Source organism: Oncorhynchus mykiss, chromosome 20 (assembly GCF_013265735.2).
Source record: "Oncorhynchus mykiss isolate Arlee chromosome 20, USDA_OmykA_1.1, whole genome shotgun sequence".
NCBI lineage: Eukaryota > Metazoa > Chordata > Actinopteri > Salmoniformes > Salmonidae > Oncorhynchus > Oncorhynchus mykiss.
The window spans coordinates 38,515,335-38,531,645 of record NC_048584.1 but is presented as its reverse complement, the minus strand read 5'-3'; the positions used below and the strand labels follow the sequence as shown (position 1 = coordinate 38,531,645).

Below are 16,311 nucleotides of genomic sequence, written 5' to 3'. Positions count from 1 at the left end.
TAAAGTGACTAGTGTTCCATTATTAAAGTGACTAGTGTTCCATTATTAAAGTGACCAGTGTTCCATTATTAAAGTGACTAGTGTTCCATTATTAAAGTGACCAGTGTTCCATTATTAAAGTGACCAGTGTTCCATTATTAAAGTGACTAGTGTTCCATTATTAAAGTGACCAGTGTTCCATTATTAAAGGGACCAGTGTTCCATGATTAAAGTGACCAGTGTTCCATTATTAATGTGGCCAGTGTTCCATTATTAAAGGGACCAGTGTTCCATTATTAAAGTGACCAGTGTTCCATTATTAAAGTGACCAGTGTTCCATTATTAAAGTGACCAGTGATTCCATGTCTATGTACATAGGGCAGGCAGGCAGACAGACAGTTGTTTCAACACTCACAGGTATAAATTTAGTTTCAGATGATAGCCAACTGTAGACACCAACTATGGTAGTCAAATAGAAAACCAAGAGTTCACATAAAAAAGGCAAGATTGAAATAAAAACATGGCATTTCAATTGACTACTAAAGGTTGACTACAACTCTATGTCCATTGGTGTCTGTCACCAGTCCTGCCCATTTGTTACATACATGAACTTACTGTAGGCTTACCTGCCCCCTGCCCCACAACTGACCTCAGGTATTGCCAGGTGATGTATTTTTGGATTAAATGACATTGTCACATGGGCAACAGCAACAACAACCACACCAGAATCAAACATATTCTTCAATTTGTCTTTCAGCAGCCACCTTTAGTGTTTCATTGTGGTGTGAACTGGTGGACAGAGCGTGGAGACAAGGCAGAATATAAGACAACAGATGTTTTAAAAACATGTTTTTCACAAAACCGGGTTGGGAGAGGTGTTTTGACTGTTTAGATGCGAGACCAAACTAATGGTATTATCACAATCAAAAGCCAATGGGTGAAAAAAAGCCAATAGCTTTCCATGTGTGATAAGTTAACTAGTAGCTTTCCATGTGTGATAAGTTAACTAGTAGTCTTCCATGTGTAACACATTAACTAGTAGCCTTCCATGTGTGACATGTTAACTAGTAGCCTTCCATGTGTGACATGTTAACTAGTAGCCTTCCATGTGTGACATGTTAACTAGTAGCCTTCAATGTGACATGTTAACTAGTAGCCTTCCATGTGTGACACGTTAACTAGTAGCCTTCCATGTGTGACATGTTAACTAGTAGCCTTCCATGTGTGACATGTTAACTAGTAGGCTTCCATGTGACATGTTAACTAGTAGCCTTCCATGTGACATGTTAACTAGTAGCCTTCCATGTGTGACACGTTAACTAGTAGCCTTCCATGTGTGACATGTTAACTAGTAGCCTTCCATGTGTGACATGTTAACTAGTAGGCTTCCATGTGGCATGTTAACTAGTAGCCTTCCATGTGACATGTTAACTAGTAGCCTTCCATGTGACATGTTAACTAGTAGCCTTCCATGTGTGACACGTTAACTAGTAGCCTTCCATGTGACATGTTAACTAGTAGCCTTCCATGTGTGACATGTTAACTAGTAGCCTTCCATGTGTGACATGTTAACTAGTAGCCTTCCATGTGTGACATGTTAACTAGTAGGCTTCCATGTGACATGTTAACTAGTAGCCTTCCATGTGACATGTTAACTAGTAGCCTTCCATGTGTGACATGTTAACTAGTAGCCTTCCATGTGTGACATGTTAACTAGTAGCCTTCCATGTGTGACATGTTAACTAGTAGCCTTCCATGTGTGACACGTTAACTAGTAGCCTTCCATGTGTGACATGTTAACTAGTAGCCTTCCATGTGTGACATGTTAACTAGTAGCCTTCCATGTGACATGTTAACTAGTAGCCTTCCATGTGACATGTTAACTAGTAGCCTTCCATGTGTGACATGTTAACTAGTAGCCTTCCATTTGTGACACGTTAACTAGTAGCCTTCCATGTGTGACATGTTAACTAGTAGCCTTCCATTTGTGACATGTTAACTAGTAGCCTTCCATGTGTGACATGTTAACTAGTAGCCTTCCATGTGTGTCACGTTAACTAGTAGCCTTCCATGTGTGACATGTTAGCTAGTAGCCTTCCATTTGTGACATGTTAACTAGTAGCCTTCCATGTTTAACACATTAACTAGTAGCCTTCCATGTTTAACACATTAACTAGTAGCCTTCCATGTGTGACATGTTAACTAGTAGCCTTCCATGTGTGACACGTTAACTAGTAGCCTTCCATGTGTGACATGTTAACTAGTAGCCTTCCATGTGTGACATGTTAACTAGTAGCCTTCCATGTGACATGTTAACTAGTAGCCTTCCATGTGACATGTTAACTAGTAGCCTTCCATGTGTGACATGTTAACTAGTAGCCTTCCATTTGTGACACGTTAACTAGTAGCCTTCCATGTGTGACATGTTAACTAGTAGCCTTCCATTTGTGACATGTTAACTAGTAGCCTTCCATGTGTGACATGTTAACTAGTAGCCTTCCATGTGTGTCACGTTAACTAGTAGCCTTCCATGTGTGACATGTTAACTAGTAGGCTTCCATGTGACATGTTAACTAGTAGCCTTCCATGTGTGATAAGTTAACTAGTAGCCTTCCATGTTTAACACATTAACTAGTAGCCTTCCATGTGTGACATGTTAACTAGTAGCCTCCCATGTGTGACACGTTAACTAGTAGCCTTCCATGTGACATGTTAACTAGTAGCCTTCCATGTGTGGCATGTTAACTAGTAGCCTTCCATGTGTGACATGTTAACTAGTAGCCTTCCATGTTTAACACATTAACTAGTAGCCTTCCATGTGTGACATGTTAACTAGTAGCCTCCCATGTGACATGTTAACTAGTAGCCTTCCATGTGACATGTTAACTAGTAGCCTTCCATTTGACATGTTAACTAGTAGCCTTCCATGTGATATGTTAACTAGTAGCCTTCCATGTGACATGTTAACTAGTAGCCTACATGGAGTGCACTGTGGCTCTGATGTCAAAGTGATCAACAGTTGGACTAGTAGCCTGGTAAGCGGTGCACTGCCACCAGGTGTCTCTGATGTCAAAGTGATCAACAGTTGGACTAGTAGCCTGGTAAGCGGTGCACTGCCACCAGGTGTCTCTGATGTCAAAGTGATCAACAGTTGGACTAGTAGCCTGGTAAGCGCTGCACTGCCACCAGGTGTCTCCTCATTCCTCCTCTGATGAAATACATATTTCTCTCTTAACAGTGTGTGTGCAGATGCACAGCTAGGCTATTGACACATTGGGGGTGTCTATATATTTCATCATAGACTATACATGATCTGAGGAGAGGCACGAATATATCGACTCCTTTATGTACAATGGTCTATTTCTAGTCTTGATGACCCAATGGCAAAGATACATTATGTTCGACTCACCTCGGTCTAATGGAGCAGCTTGGACAGAGAGCGCACTAGAGGCGCGCAAAACCTTTGAGCTACTTCCTGTGCTATTAACTATTTAATTATTCGAACTAGACACCTTTCATCCCTGCTTAATTAAAAAGACAAAAAGTTACTTGTATTATTCAATTTAGAGTAACACTAATTGTTCTCCAACCCTACCCTGTTAGTAGGCTATTCATCCAAATAGTGTGTGTGTGCGCGCGCGCAAGAGAGAGAGAAGGCGTGTGTGTGTGCGAGAGAGAGAGAGAGAGAGAGAGAGAGAGAGAGAGGCAGTCGCTATCCAAGGACCAATCGCTCCTCTGTCCACATCACAGCCACAGGACTTCAGCACTAGTCGCCTACTTTTGTGAGATCCAACCCTGATTTCAATATTTCAACATTTTGCTAAAAGCAGTGAGTGCAGTGTCATTCGGGCTAATTTATAAACAACTAGAAACGGAATATACACGACATTTTCAAAAGAGCTATTACCTTTTAACCCACTGGATAGGCTACCTGGAGACGATGTTGAGCGCGTTTTCTATCGTTGTGGCTTAGAACAGGTGAACGAATAGCGACATTATCAAAGACCACCAAGAACAAAACACTGATCAGACACCCGAAGGTAAGGTCTTCTACAGATTCATTTCATAGTGAAAAGAGGTAGTGGGGGTACAGCGACTACGCACGGTCTAATAGTGACACTCCAAATACATAGACTATGACTTTTTGAAAAGTGTTCCCAAAAATATAAATATTTAATAGTTGGTTAAAAGCCTATAATTGAGCCTCAGGGATTCGCTTATCTGTTTTTAGCAACGCTATTTACACACTAGCGTTGCTAGGAATCAGCTTGCAAAAAAAAAACGGAATAGTCTGCCAGAAACGAAATACAATTCTATTTAAATTTACTCTGCCCGATTCTGTAGTGCTGGTTCCTTATGCAGGAAGGGAATTGAGAAAAAACATCTAATAAAACATACATTTAAACTGCAATGTGTAACTTTTGGGGTGACCCCACCATATTCACATAGAAATGTGAGTTATAAATCTGTCATTCGGTAAATCTGTTCTATGTGCACTATTTCTATGCTTCACATTCTTAAGTTTCATTTTTTGGGGGTGTTTTACTTCTGGTTTAATTGGATTGAAAGAGTGATATTCTGTGGAGTGATTTGTCAGAGCTTCCCGTTCTATCTTTCTGGGTTTTCACTGGTTTTGTGTAGAACCACCTGCAACTGGACACAGACATAAGATACGTTTTACCCCGAATCGAGAACGAAGACGGTATACCCACATTGAGAAACCCCTGGGTTAACATATATTGAGAAACCCCTGGGTTAACATATCCATGGGCTTTTGTTTGGTTACTGCATGCCACCGAGACCTTGACTCTCTCTTTTAGTTGCTGTGTGTGTGTGTGTCTATGCCTATATACGTGTTTATATGTGTGATAAGATCTCAACAATTGGCCCTCCAATACTTCCTCCCGCCACAAACAATTAACTACCTGTTTTGCTACTTACTCCCTAGTGCCCAACACAAACTTAGTTACATTATTGGCAGAATTGCCAAGAAAATGGTATTACATGAGCGTTATTGAATTAAGGCACATGGAAATACAGAGAGAAGGATGTCTTTCTTACAGCTGAGCAGTGGCTTCATGGCAGGAAACTGAACAGCATTTGCCACCACAACAACACCATCAAGGGAGGAGGTGAGGGCCCTGGGAGAGTGGTGCCAGGAAAATAACCTCTCTCTCTCTCAACGTCAACAAAACAATGGAGCTGATCGTGAACTTCGGGAAACAGCAGAGGGAGCACATCCCCTATCCACATCGACGGGACCGCAGTGAAGGTGGAAAGCTTCGAGTTCCTCAGCGTACACATCACTGATGATCTTAAATGATTCATCACCACACACATGTGAGGTGAAGAAGATGCAACAGTGCCTTTTCAACCTCAGGAGGCTGAAGAAATTTGGCTTGGCCCCTAAAATCCTCACAAACTTTTACAGATGCACAATTGAGAGCCTCCTGTCGGGCTGTATCACCACCTGATACGGCAACTGCACCACCCGCAACTGCAGGGCTCTCCAGAGGGTAGTGAGGTCTGCCCAACGCATCATCGGGGGCACACTACCTGCCCTCCAGGACACCTATGGCATCCAATGTCACAGGAAGGTCAAAAAGATCATCAAGGACATCAACCACCCGAGCCACGACCTGTTGACCCCTCTCTCATCCAGAAGGCGAGGTCAGTACAGGTGCATCAAAGCTGTGACCGAGAGACTGAAAAACAGCTTCTATCTCAAGGCCATCCGACTGTTAAATAGCCATCACTAGCCGGCTACCACCCGGTTACTCAACCCTGCACCTTAGAGGCTGCTGCCCTATATACATAGACTTGGAATTACTGGCCACTTTAACCTCTACATGATCCCCCCCCCCCCCACCTCGCGGGACAGTTGAGCTAACGTAGGCTAATGTGATTAGCATGAGGTTGTAAGTAACAAGAACATTTCCCAGGACATAGACATATTTGATATGGGCAGAAAGCTTAAATCCTTGTTAATCTAACTGCACTGTCCAATTTACAGTAACTATTACAGTGAAATAATACCATGCTATTGTTTGAGGAGAGTGCACAGTTATGAACTTGAAAACGTATCAATTAACAAATTTGGCGTATTTGGGCAGACTTGATACAACATTTTGAACAGAAATGCAATGGTTCATTGGATCAGTCTAACACGTTGCACATACACTGTTGTCATCTAGTGGCCACAATCGAAATTGCGTCTAACCTGGAATAATACATTGTGACCTTCCTCTTGTATTTCAAAGATGATGAAAAAAAAAACATTTTTTTTCTTTGTATTATATTTCCCCAGATCTACTGTGTTATATTCTCCTACATTAATTTCACATTTCCACAAACTTCAAAGTGTTTCCTTTAAAATGGTATCAAGAATATGCACATCCTTGCTTCAGGTCCTGAAGGCAAAATTTGTAAAAAAGGGTCTGATCCTTTTTTAAACATCCTTCTTCAACCTGTCCCCTTCCCTTCATCTACACTGATTGAAGTGTATTTAACAAGCATCATCAAATAGGTGATCATAACTTTCACCTGGATTCACCTGGTCAGCCTATGTCATGGAAAGAGCAGGTGTTCCTAATGTTTTGTACACTCAGTGTACGTGCATTGCTCCAACTATAACTTGAATTTGAGATTATGTGCCATGAGCCTTTTTAAAGCTTCTATTTTAAGACCAAGATTTGCCCTTGTGATGAGTTTGTCAAACTCATCTAAACAACCGCCAACTTTTTTGAAAATAAGCATCCCTACAGTAGACCAGACTTATTTGAATGCTGTGCCATGCCATTTCTCTCTGTCCCCGTCAAATTACATTACACTGAGCAGACATTTCATAACCAAATAGATCAAATCAAATTTTATTGGTCGCGTACACATATTTAGCAGATGTTATTGCGCGTGTAGCGAAATGCTTGTGTTTCTATCTCCAACAGTGCAGTAATATCTAAAAAACAATTCACAACAATACACACGAATCTAAAAGTAAAATAACGGTATTAAGAAATATATAAATTATTAGATCGAGCAATGTCAGAGTGGCATTGACTGAAATACAGTAGAATAGAATACAGTATATTCATATGAGATGAGTAGCGTGGTGTGTAAACATTATTTAAACATTATTAATGTGACTAGTGTTCCCTTATTAAGCCTTGAACCATGGATTGTGTACGTGTGAATGGGCAAGACAAAAGATTTAAGTGCCGTTGAACGGGGTATGGCAGTAGGTGCCAGGCACACCGGTTTGTGTCAAGAACTGCAACGTTGCTGGGTTTTTCACCCTCAACAGTTTCCCGTGTGTATCAAGAAGGTGGTCCACCACCCAAAGGACATTTAGCCAACTTGACACAACTGTGAGTCAACATCCCTGTGGAACGCTTTCCACACCTCTTAGAGTCCATGCCCTGATCAATTGGGGGGGGGGGGGGGGGTTGAAACTCAATATTAGGAAGGTGTTCCAAATGTTTTGTACACTGTGTGTATAGTATGTGTGGTGTCTTGTGAGTGAATTTATATGGTGTGTGTGTGTGTGTGTGTGTGTGTGTGTGTGTGTGTGTGTGTGTGTGTGTGTGTGTGTGTGTGCTGTACTATACTGTGTCCTCTGACCGTTAAAGAGTGTCTCAACTGACATTCCTAAGTGGTATCATGCTCACACGGTGGACTAACTCTATATTTGTTTTTAAAGTCTTATCAATGATTCTCAAAAAGGGCTTGGATAAATGCCAGCTTCAGAAATACCTCTGGTACCTCTGGTACCTCTGGTACCTTTAGAAAAAAGTTGTAAAAATTAACATCTAAGCCATTTTAAACATAAATAAAATCTTTCCATCTGTTGTTTGTGTAAAGTGGGTATACGCCGTTACATCCTGATTACAGTATAATTTTATCTGTTTGCTCTTGACTCATGTTTACCCGCTTGGGTGTATCAAGAGTGACTATTTAATGTATGACAACGACCCTGGTTTCTCTCTTCTCCCTCTTAAGAACCTTCTGAAATGCCAACCTACTGAGTCTCTCCTTCTATCTCTGTGTCAACAGGTGCTGCCCAACAACATGGACCACACACTCCAGAGACTTCATCTCCTAGTCCCGACCGTCATCACTCTCTGGTCTTTCCCCGTCTCGATGGCTGCCAGTGTGACCCCAAGTGGGTGTGGCTCCAACGTAGGCTCCCTGTACTACAGCCTGTGTGACCTCAGTGCCGTATGGGGCATCGTGCTGGAAGCGTTGGCGGCGGCCGGCGTGCTGGTCTCCATCGTCCTCTTCATCGTCCTCCTGGCCAGCCTGCCCTTCATCACAGACAAGAATAGGATGTGCTCCGTGGGCCTCCATGCCTGCTTCCTGGTCAGTACCCTGGGCCTCTTCTGCCTCACCTTCTCCTTCATCGTAGGGAAGGACTTCGCCACCTGTGCTTCGCGACGCTTCCTCTTCGGGGTGCTGTTCGCCGGGTGCTTCGCGTGTCTTCTCATGCAGTGTGTGAAGCTGAACCTCCTGGCCCGCAGGGGAGATCGGGGGCCCCGGGCCTCGGTGCTGTGTCTGGGAGCCCTGGGACTCTGGCTGGTGGAGGTGGTCATCAACACGGAGTGGCTGATCATCACTGTGGTTCAATATCCTCTCAACGCTACAGGGATAGCACTTGGCACAGCCATGGACGTGCCTTGTAACATCGCCAACCGGGACTTTGTCATGGCGCTGATCTACGTATTGAATCTTCTCCTAGCTGTCGTAGTGGCTTCCTTACCCACCCTGTGCGGGAAATACAAACAGTGGCGCAAGAAGGGAGCCTTCATCCTCGTCACGGGTCTCCTCTCTGTGTTCATCTGGGTGGCCTGGATTACCATGTACGTCTGGGGGAACCAGACGACCGGCGGACCCAGCTGGGATGACCCTACCCTGGCCATCGCCCTGGTCAGCAACGCCTGGGTGTTCCTGATCCTCTACACCATCCCAGAGATATGCTCTCTGACCGGGGAAGAGGAGGGGGGCGCACCAGGGTTCGGAGAGGACCTGAGCAGAGGTGTGGGCTATGAGAATATCCTGAGGGAGCAAGGAGCCCAGAGCATGTTTATGGAGAACAAGGCTTTCTCTATGGATGAGCCCAACTTCGGTATGTAGCCACACACACACACACAGTACCGTACACATACACACACACATACTTGTCAGCAGGTTCAGGAGGGTATGGGGCTTGTCAGCAGGTTCGGGAAGGTATGGGGCTTGTCAGCAGGTTCAGGAAGGTATGGGGCTTGTCAGCAGGTTCAGGAGGGTATGGGGCTTGTCAGCAGGTTCAGGAGGGTATGGGGCTTGTCAGCAGGTTCAGGAGGGTATGGGGCTTGTCAGCAGATTCAGGAGGGTATGGGGCTTGTCAGCAGGTTCAGGAGGGTATGGGGCTTGTCATCAGGTTCAGGAGGGTATGGGGCTTGTCAGCAGGTTCAGGAGGGTATGGGGCTTTTCAGCAGGTTCAGGAGGGTATGGGGCTTGTCAGCAGGTTCAGGAGGGTATGGGGCTTGTCAGCAGGTTCAGGAGGGTATGGGGCTTGTCAGCAGGTTCAGGAAGGTATGGGGCTTGTCAGCAGGTTCAGGAGGGTATGGGGCTTGTCAACAGGTTCAGGAGGGTATGGGGCTTGTCAGCAGGTTCAGGAGGGTATGGGGCTTGTCAGCAGGTTCAGGAGGGTATGGGGCTTGTCAGCAGGTTCAGGAAGGTATGGGGCTTGTCAGCAGGTTCAGGAGGGTATGGGGCTTGTCAGCAGGTTCAGGAGGGTATGGGGCTTGTCAGCAGGTTCAGGAAGGTATGGGGCTTTCGTACGTATAGTCAGACACGTGAATGAAATAACATTGTTGTCTACATGTAACAATCTGCACACTCTACAGTTTATTTGTTCATATTCCAATGTACTTTTTTTTCAATGACCCCTGAGTCTGAAATAAAATATCTTCCAAAACAGTAAGTTGAAAATAATCTGCGAGATGGATAAGAAAAGCTCAATGAATATCATTGAAACAGTACTGAATTTCACATCCAGTATACAGTACAATCTGCATACCTTAAAGAATTTGATATGCTGATGTGGTTTTTATCCTATTGGCGACCATAATCTGATCTCGCAGGCTGCAGCACAGCCAGACAGGACACTGTGTCTCCTCTCCTCTCCTCTCCTCTCCTCTCCTCTCCTCTCCTCTCCTCTCCTCTCCTCTCCTCTCCTCTCCTCTCCTCTCCTCTCCTCTCCTCCCCTCCCCTCCCCTCCCCTCCCCTCTCCTCTCCTCTCCTCCCACTCTATCTCTTTGATGCTGCTCCACCTGTCCTCGGCTTGCCCTGGCCTCACCTCATCACAACCAAATGGCACCCTGTTTCCTATATAGGGCACTACATTTGACCAAAGGCACTGGTCAAAAGTAGTGCACTTTATAGGGAATAGGGGGCCATTTGGGACGCAGGCAATGGTTTAGGTCAGAGTGGGAGGGAGGAATAATAGCACGGGTTAATGCGGATGGCGCCACATGAGTTAGCAGCTCTGTCCTGACTGAGGTTAACCTACTGTATGTCCTGGTCTGTTGAGATCAGCTGGCACCAGGTGACTCGTCTCTAGACAGACAGGTTAGATTTGATTTGATTTTGGCCTCCCACAATGTACCAATGTTCCAGCACGTTGCCCAAGGTCTGGGAACATATCAATACATTATTAGAACACATACAGTGTTTAGTCAGTTTATACTGAGTGGAGAATCATGTTTGATAAAATAAAAGGAACAAAAATATAACGAGCCCTCTGCTATCTGGCCTCTGACACATCAGTTGCCATATCAAACTAATAATGAGGTGAGAACAGAGAAGGATTTGACAAAAAATAACCCTTCCATTTTTGGCGATTTTCTATTCATATTTAACTATTATTAAATATTAACAGGAAAATGTTGTTTGTTTTTAAAAACGAATCAACCTTTTCTGGGAGAGACTGAGAACCGAAGGATGATATCTGTCGTGACGACAGAGAGCTATGAAACCAGAAAAAGTCCTTCATTGTCTTTGTATATCCTGAGGACTTATTTAAACATTTAACCAACCAAATCCTCTCTCTCTCCCACACATATATTCCATTACCACGGGTCTACCAGGTGACTCAATGGGATTCAGATGTCCAGGACAAAACAGTGACCTAACCAGTATACCATGCATACACAAACACTGACACATACACACACAAACACACACTCGTCAGCTTGCCCCAACATCACTGTTTGTGTTTGCGTTACCGCGCTGTCTCAATTAGCAAACAAGGTGTGGCAACAGTGTCATGGTAGGCAGATATTTCACAGGGGAGGACCAGGCAATTCCACCTGGGGGGGGAAACAAAAATGTCTCTCACATTAACCAAGCATTATCCATCCTACCTTTATAGAGGACTGCACATTTGACTGCACAGCGGAGATAATAGACGTATCGCCTGCGTCTGTTGTTTATGATCTTGTCTTGGTGGTTGAATAGAACAAGCTACTATGACTGGTTGCTTGGGAACACTGAGTACCCAGAGGATACTGCTTGAACGCGCCCGTGAATGTCTGACTACGTGGATTTGATTGAGATTTAGGATTTGAAAACGTGATGATATAAAGAAAGTATCCCATTGTCCCGACATAAACACTGAGTGTGCAAAACAATAGGAACACCTTCCTAATATTGAGTTGCAACCCCTTTTGCCCTCAGAACAGCCTCAGTTCGTCGGGTCATGGACTCTACACATGTAGAAAGCGTTCCACAGGGATGCTGGCCCATGTCGACAGGGATGCTGGCCCATGTTGACAGGGATACTGGCCCATGTCGACAGGGATGCTGGCCCATGTTGACAGGGATGCTGGCCCATGTCGACAGGGATGCTGGCCCATGTCGACAGGGATGCTGGCCCATGTTGACAGGGATGCTGGCCCATGTTGACAGGGATGCTGGCCCATGTTGACAGGGATACTGGCCCATGTTGACAGGGATGCTGGCCCATGTCGACAGGGATGCTGGCCCATGTTGACAGGGATGCTGGCCCATGTCGACAGGGATGCTGGCCCATGTCGACAGGGATGCTGGCCCATGTCGACAGGGATGCTGGCCCATGTTGACAGGGATGCTGGCCCATGTTGACAGGGATGCTGGCCCATGTTGACAGGGATACTGGCCCATGTTGACCCAAATGCTTCCCACGGTTTTGTCAAGTTGGCTGGACGTCCTTTGGGTGGTGGGCCATTGTTGATACACACGGGAAGCTGTTGAGTGTGAAAAACCTTACCCCATTCAAAGGCACCTCAATATTTTGTCTTGTCCATTCACCCTCTGAAAGACACACGTACACAATCCATGTCTCAATTGTCTCAAGGCTTAAAAATCATTCTTTAACCCGTCTCCTCCCCTTCATCTACACTGATTTTGAAGTGGATTTAACAAGTGTCATCAATAAGGGATCATTGCTTTCACCTGGATTAACCTGGGTCAGTCTATGTCATTGAAAGCCACTCAGTGTGTGATTGGGATCTAATGTTGTCGAATGTTTTCTTGTTAATTTTCCCTCGTAGGTCCCAACAAAGTTGTGTCTCCATACAGCGGCTATAGTGGTCAGAGCCACCATTCTGTCTACCAGCCCACTGAGCTGGCTCTCATCAGCAGGGGAATGGGGAATGTGAGTACTGGCCATCAATTGTTTGTCCATGCACACACACACACACACACACGTACGGGCGTGACACACACACACACACACACACACGTACGGGCGTGACACACACACACACACACGTACGGGCGTGACACACACACACACACACACACGTATGGGCGTGACACACACACACACACACACGTACGGGCGTGACACACACACACACACACACACACACGTACGGGCGTGACACACACACACACACACACGTACGGGCGTGACACACACACACACACGTACGGGCGCGACACACACACACACACACACACACGTACGGGCGTGACACACACACACACACACACGTACGGGCGTGACACACACACACACACACACACACGCGTACGGGCGTGACACACACACACACACACACGTACGGGCGCGACACACACACACACACACACGTACGGGCGTGACACACACACACACACACACACGTTCGGGCGTGACACACACACACACACGTACGGGCGTGACACACACACACACACACACGTACGGGCGTGACACACACACACACACGTACGGGCGTGACACACACACACACACACACACACGTACGGGCGCGACACACACACACTGCCACAGGTTGTTGTTGTTGTGTTTTTCAATTGTTTCATTAAAAAGAAAGAGGGATCTTTATTCATATCCATTGTGTGTAAATATTCTTCCGTTCTCTTTCGTATGGATCATGACGAGCATGTTGTGTTCCTTGTGTATGTCTGGTCGCAGCAGGAAATGTCTCACATCCCCCGAGCCTCCACCAACAACAGCTCCGTGGCCCACAGCGGGGGCAGTATCCTGTCGGGTCGCACCGACAAGACAGCAGACACACAGACCCAGCAGGGCCACAGTGTAGGTGGAGATAGAAAGACCCTGTGATGCGTTCCAAAATGGCACCCTATTCCCTTCGCAGTGCTACTTTTGACCAGAGCCCTGGACAAAAGTAGTGCACTATATATGGAATAGGGTGCCATTTGGGACTCGTGCCCGCTGTCCTCTGACATATTCTCCTCACCTCTCTCCCTGTCCGTTCTCCTCTTCTCCTCTGAGAATGGTGGAAAATACAGTCCTCGTCTCACTCTCTCTTAGCATGGGGGGGGGGGGGGGGGGGTATTTTGGCTACAAAGGTGGATACTGTATACAGTAAACACACACAATCACAATGCATTCCTTCTCGGTCTCCGTTTCATCTTGACAAGCCTGTCACTTACGTTTCTTCCTGGTCTTGTACTGTCGTCTTGTCTTATTGGACGGTTTCTATCTCTACATATGTGGTTGTTTTTTGTCCATCCCATCTGTTTCTCTTATTGCTTTGGATCAGTCGTCTCTTTTCACTTCGTTTTTCCCGGTGTTTTTCCCAGTGTTTTTCCCGGTGTTTTTCCCAGTGTTTTTCCCAGTGTTTTTCCCGGTGTTTTTCCCAGTGTTTTTCCCAGTGTTTTTCCCAGTGTTTTTCCCAGTGTTTTTCCCGGTGTTTTTCCCGGTGTTTTTCCCGGTGTTTTTCCCAGTGTTTTTCCCGGTGTTTTTCCCGGTGTTTTTCCCAGTGTTTTTCCCGGTGTTTTTCCCAGTGTTTTTCCCGGTGTTTTTCCCAGTGTTTTTCCCGGTGTTTTTCCCGGTGTTTTTCCCAGTGTTTTTCCCGGTGTTTTTCTCAGTGTTTTTCCCAGTGTTTTTCCCGGTGTTTTTCCCAGTGTTTTTCCCGGTGTTTTTCCCAGTGTTTTTCCCGGTGTTTTTCCCGGTGTTTTTCCCAGTGTTTTTCCCGGTGTTTTTCCCGGTGTTTTTCCCAGTGTTTTTCCCAGTGTTTTTCCCAGTGTTTTTCCCAGTGTTTTTCCCAGTGTTTTTCCCAGTGTTTTTCCCAGTGTTTTTCCCAGTGTTTTTCCCAGTGTTTTTCCCAGTGTTTTTCCCGGTGTTTTTCCCGGTGTTTTTCCCGGTGTTAACGGCCTTTCCTTTGACCTTCTTTCAGTTTCAGTTTTTTTTTCCCGACACACATATTGCGTTAGCACTGTCTGTACACTATACCTATTTATATGACATTAGGTCTATATCGGTTTTTTAACAATATCTCTCCATCTTTTTCTGTTTTCAGGGGAATGGACTGCAGAAGATATCCCAGTGGTGAACACAGACTACTTTACACCTCTCTCCTCAAGACATATTTATTGCTACAGTTTCCTCATGTTGACTCTATTTTGCTGTTGTCCATTGCATCCTTGATATGAGCTGGTTTTAACGGGACCCATCACAATGAGGCCTACCTGAACTCTGACCTACCAGCCTATCAGACTCCAGAGGTGACGTTTAGGTGAACGACACGAACAGTTTGCCCTTTGTAAAACCCCTAAAGATTGGACAGTCCTGTGTACGACATAACCCTCTATCGATAGATGGACAGTGTCCTACAGGTCTGTCTGTCCCCGTTCCAGTCCCTGCCCCATCTGTCTGTCTGACAGGAGTCAAAGCAACCCACAGAGAGCAGGCCCATGGCGTTGGGAGAGAACAATACCTTTTGCAGAGGTCACCTCTGACTATGAGCTGAGCTCTCCGCTGGACACACTGTGACAGATGAAATGTGAGCATGCTAACAGCATGGAATACTAGTCTCACTCTCTCTTAGCATGTGGGGGTGTATTTAGGCTACAAAGATAGATATATACACACACACACACACACACACACACAATAGTCACATACACAGTAGTCACGTGGAAGTGCAGCCAACAACAGGATCAGTCAAGCGAGGGGGGGCAACTGGTGTGATGGGATAAACCTGTCATCCCAGTGTTCTCAGAAGAGGACCCCTTAACAGTGGAACATTCCATACCTGGAACACCCTCTATGGTTCCATGGAATCTTGGAAAAGGTCTCTTCTGTCACGGGGGATACCTACCTAACACTAATGCACTCATTTATAGGTTTTAGCGTACAGAAAGCGTGCACTTTCGAGCTTTCAATTGAAGTAAGTGTCGATATTATTATGTCAATGTTTAGTGCCTGGCTTGTGAATGGGTATCACTTTCAGAAAGTTAAAATTGCTATTTCAATTTGTGGCTAAAGATTGTTGAATGACCTAATGTTAATGCCATGCCAATGAATGGCTTCTCCCTCTACATATGTAAGGAATCAATTGTTGTATGAATTGTTGTATGAATTTGGAAATATGATATTTAAGACATTTACAGTAATTACTTTTCTTGTAAATCGGTTTTGAGCCAACACCTGTAAATGAAATCCTAAATGTTCAATCTAACATGATGTGTTGTAAAACGACAGTGAGTGAATCGATTGGTTGAACATACTGTATCAACAGCCATTGATGTCTGAAAGAAAAATGAAAATCTAAATAAACATTTCATGGTGAAGTACATACAGTCCAGAGAATCTGTCATAATGAATCAATATTATACCTAATACTGTTGTTTACCCTGATACTGTTATTACCTAATACTGTTAATACCTAATACTGTTAATACCTAATACTGTTAATACCTAATAGTGTTAATACCTAATACTGTTGTTTACCCTAATACTGTTAATACCTAATACTGTTATTTACCCTAATACTGTTAATACCTAATACTGTTGTTTACCCTGATACTGTTATTACCTAATACTGTTAATACCTAATACTG

General features: G+C 44.9%; 1 protein-coding gene across 2 annotated transcripts; it reads left to right on the top strand.

The window, feature by feature from the left end:
• Positions 1–3,671: 3,671 nt before the first annotated feature.
• On the top strand, positions 3,672–16,044 carry LOC110499451 (G-protein coupled receptor family C group 5 member C). Of its 2 annotated transcripts, none has more exons than XM_036956315.1 (5): positions 3,672–4,019; positions 8,029–9,097; positions 12,546–12,649; positions 13,421–13,540; positions 14,769–16,044. In XM_036956315.1, exons 2-5 carry the CDS (start codon positions 8,044–8,046, stop codon positions 14,799–14,801), a joined length of 1,311 nt encoding a protein of 436 aa, XP_036812210.1. In that variant the 5' UTR covers positions 3,672–4,019; positions 8,029–8,043; the 3' UTR covers positions 14,802–16,044. The 2 variants fall into 2 exon arrangements, with proteins under 2 accessions (XP_036812210.1, XP_036812209.1); XM_036956314.1 differs by having other exon boundaries at positions 13,418–13,540.
• The last annotated feature ends 267 nt before the right edge of the window (positions 16,045–16,311 follow it).

Excerpts from the sequence above, each read along its gene's own strand:
- LOC110499451 (XM_036956314.1), top strand. The coding sequence starts at position 8,044 with ATGGACCACACACTCCAGAGACTTCATCTCCTAGTCCCGACCGTCATC. Across the intron at positions 12,650-13,417 it reads TCAGCAGGGGAATGGGGAAT|CAGGAAATGTCTCACATCCC; the intron begins GTGAGTACTGGC and ends GTCTGGTCGCAG. Across the intron at positions 13,541-14,768 it reads AGACCCAGCAGGGCCACAGT|GGGAATGGACTGCAGAAGAT; the intron begins GTAGGTGGAGAT and ends TTCTGTTTTCAG.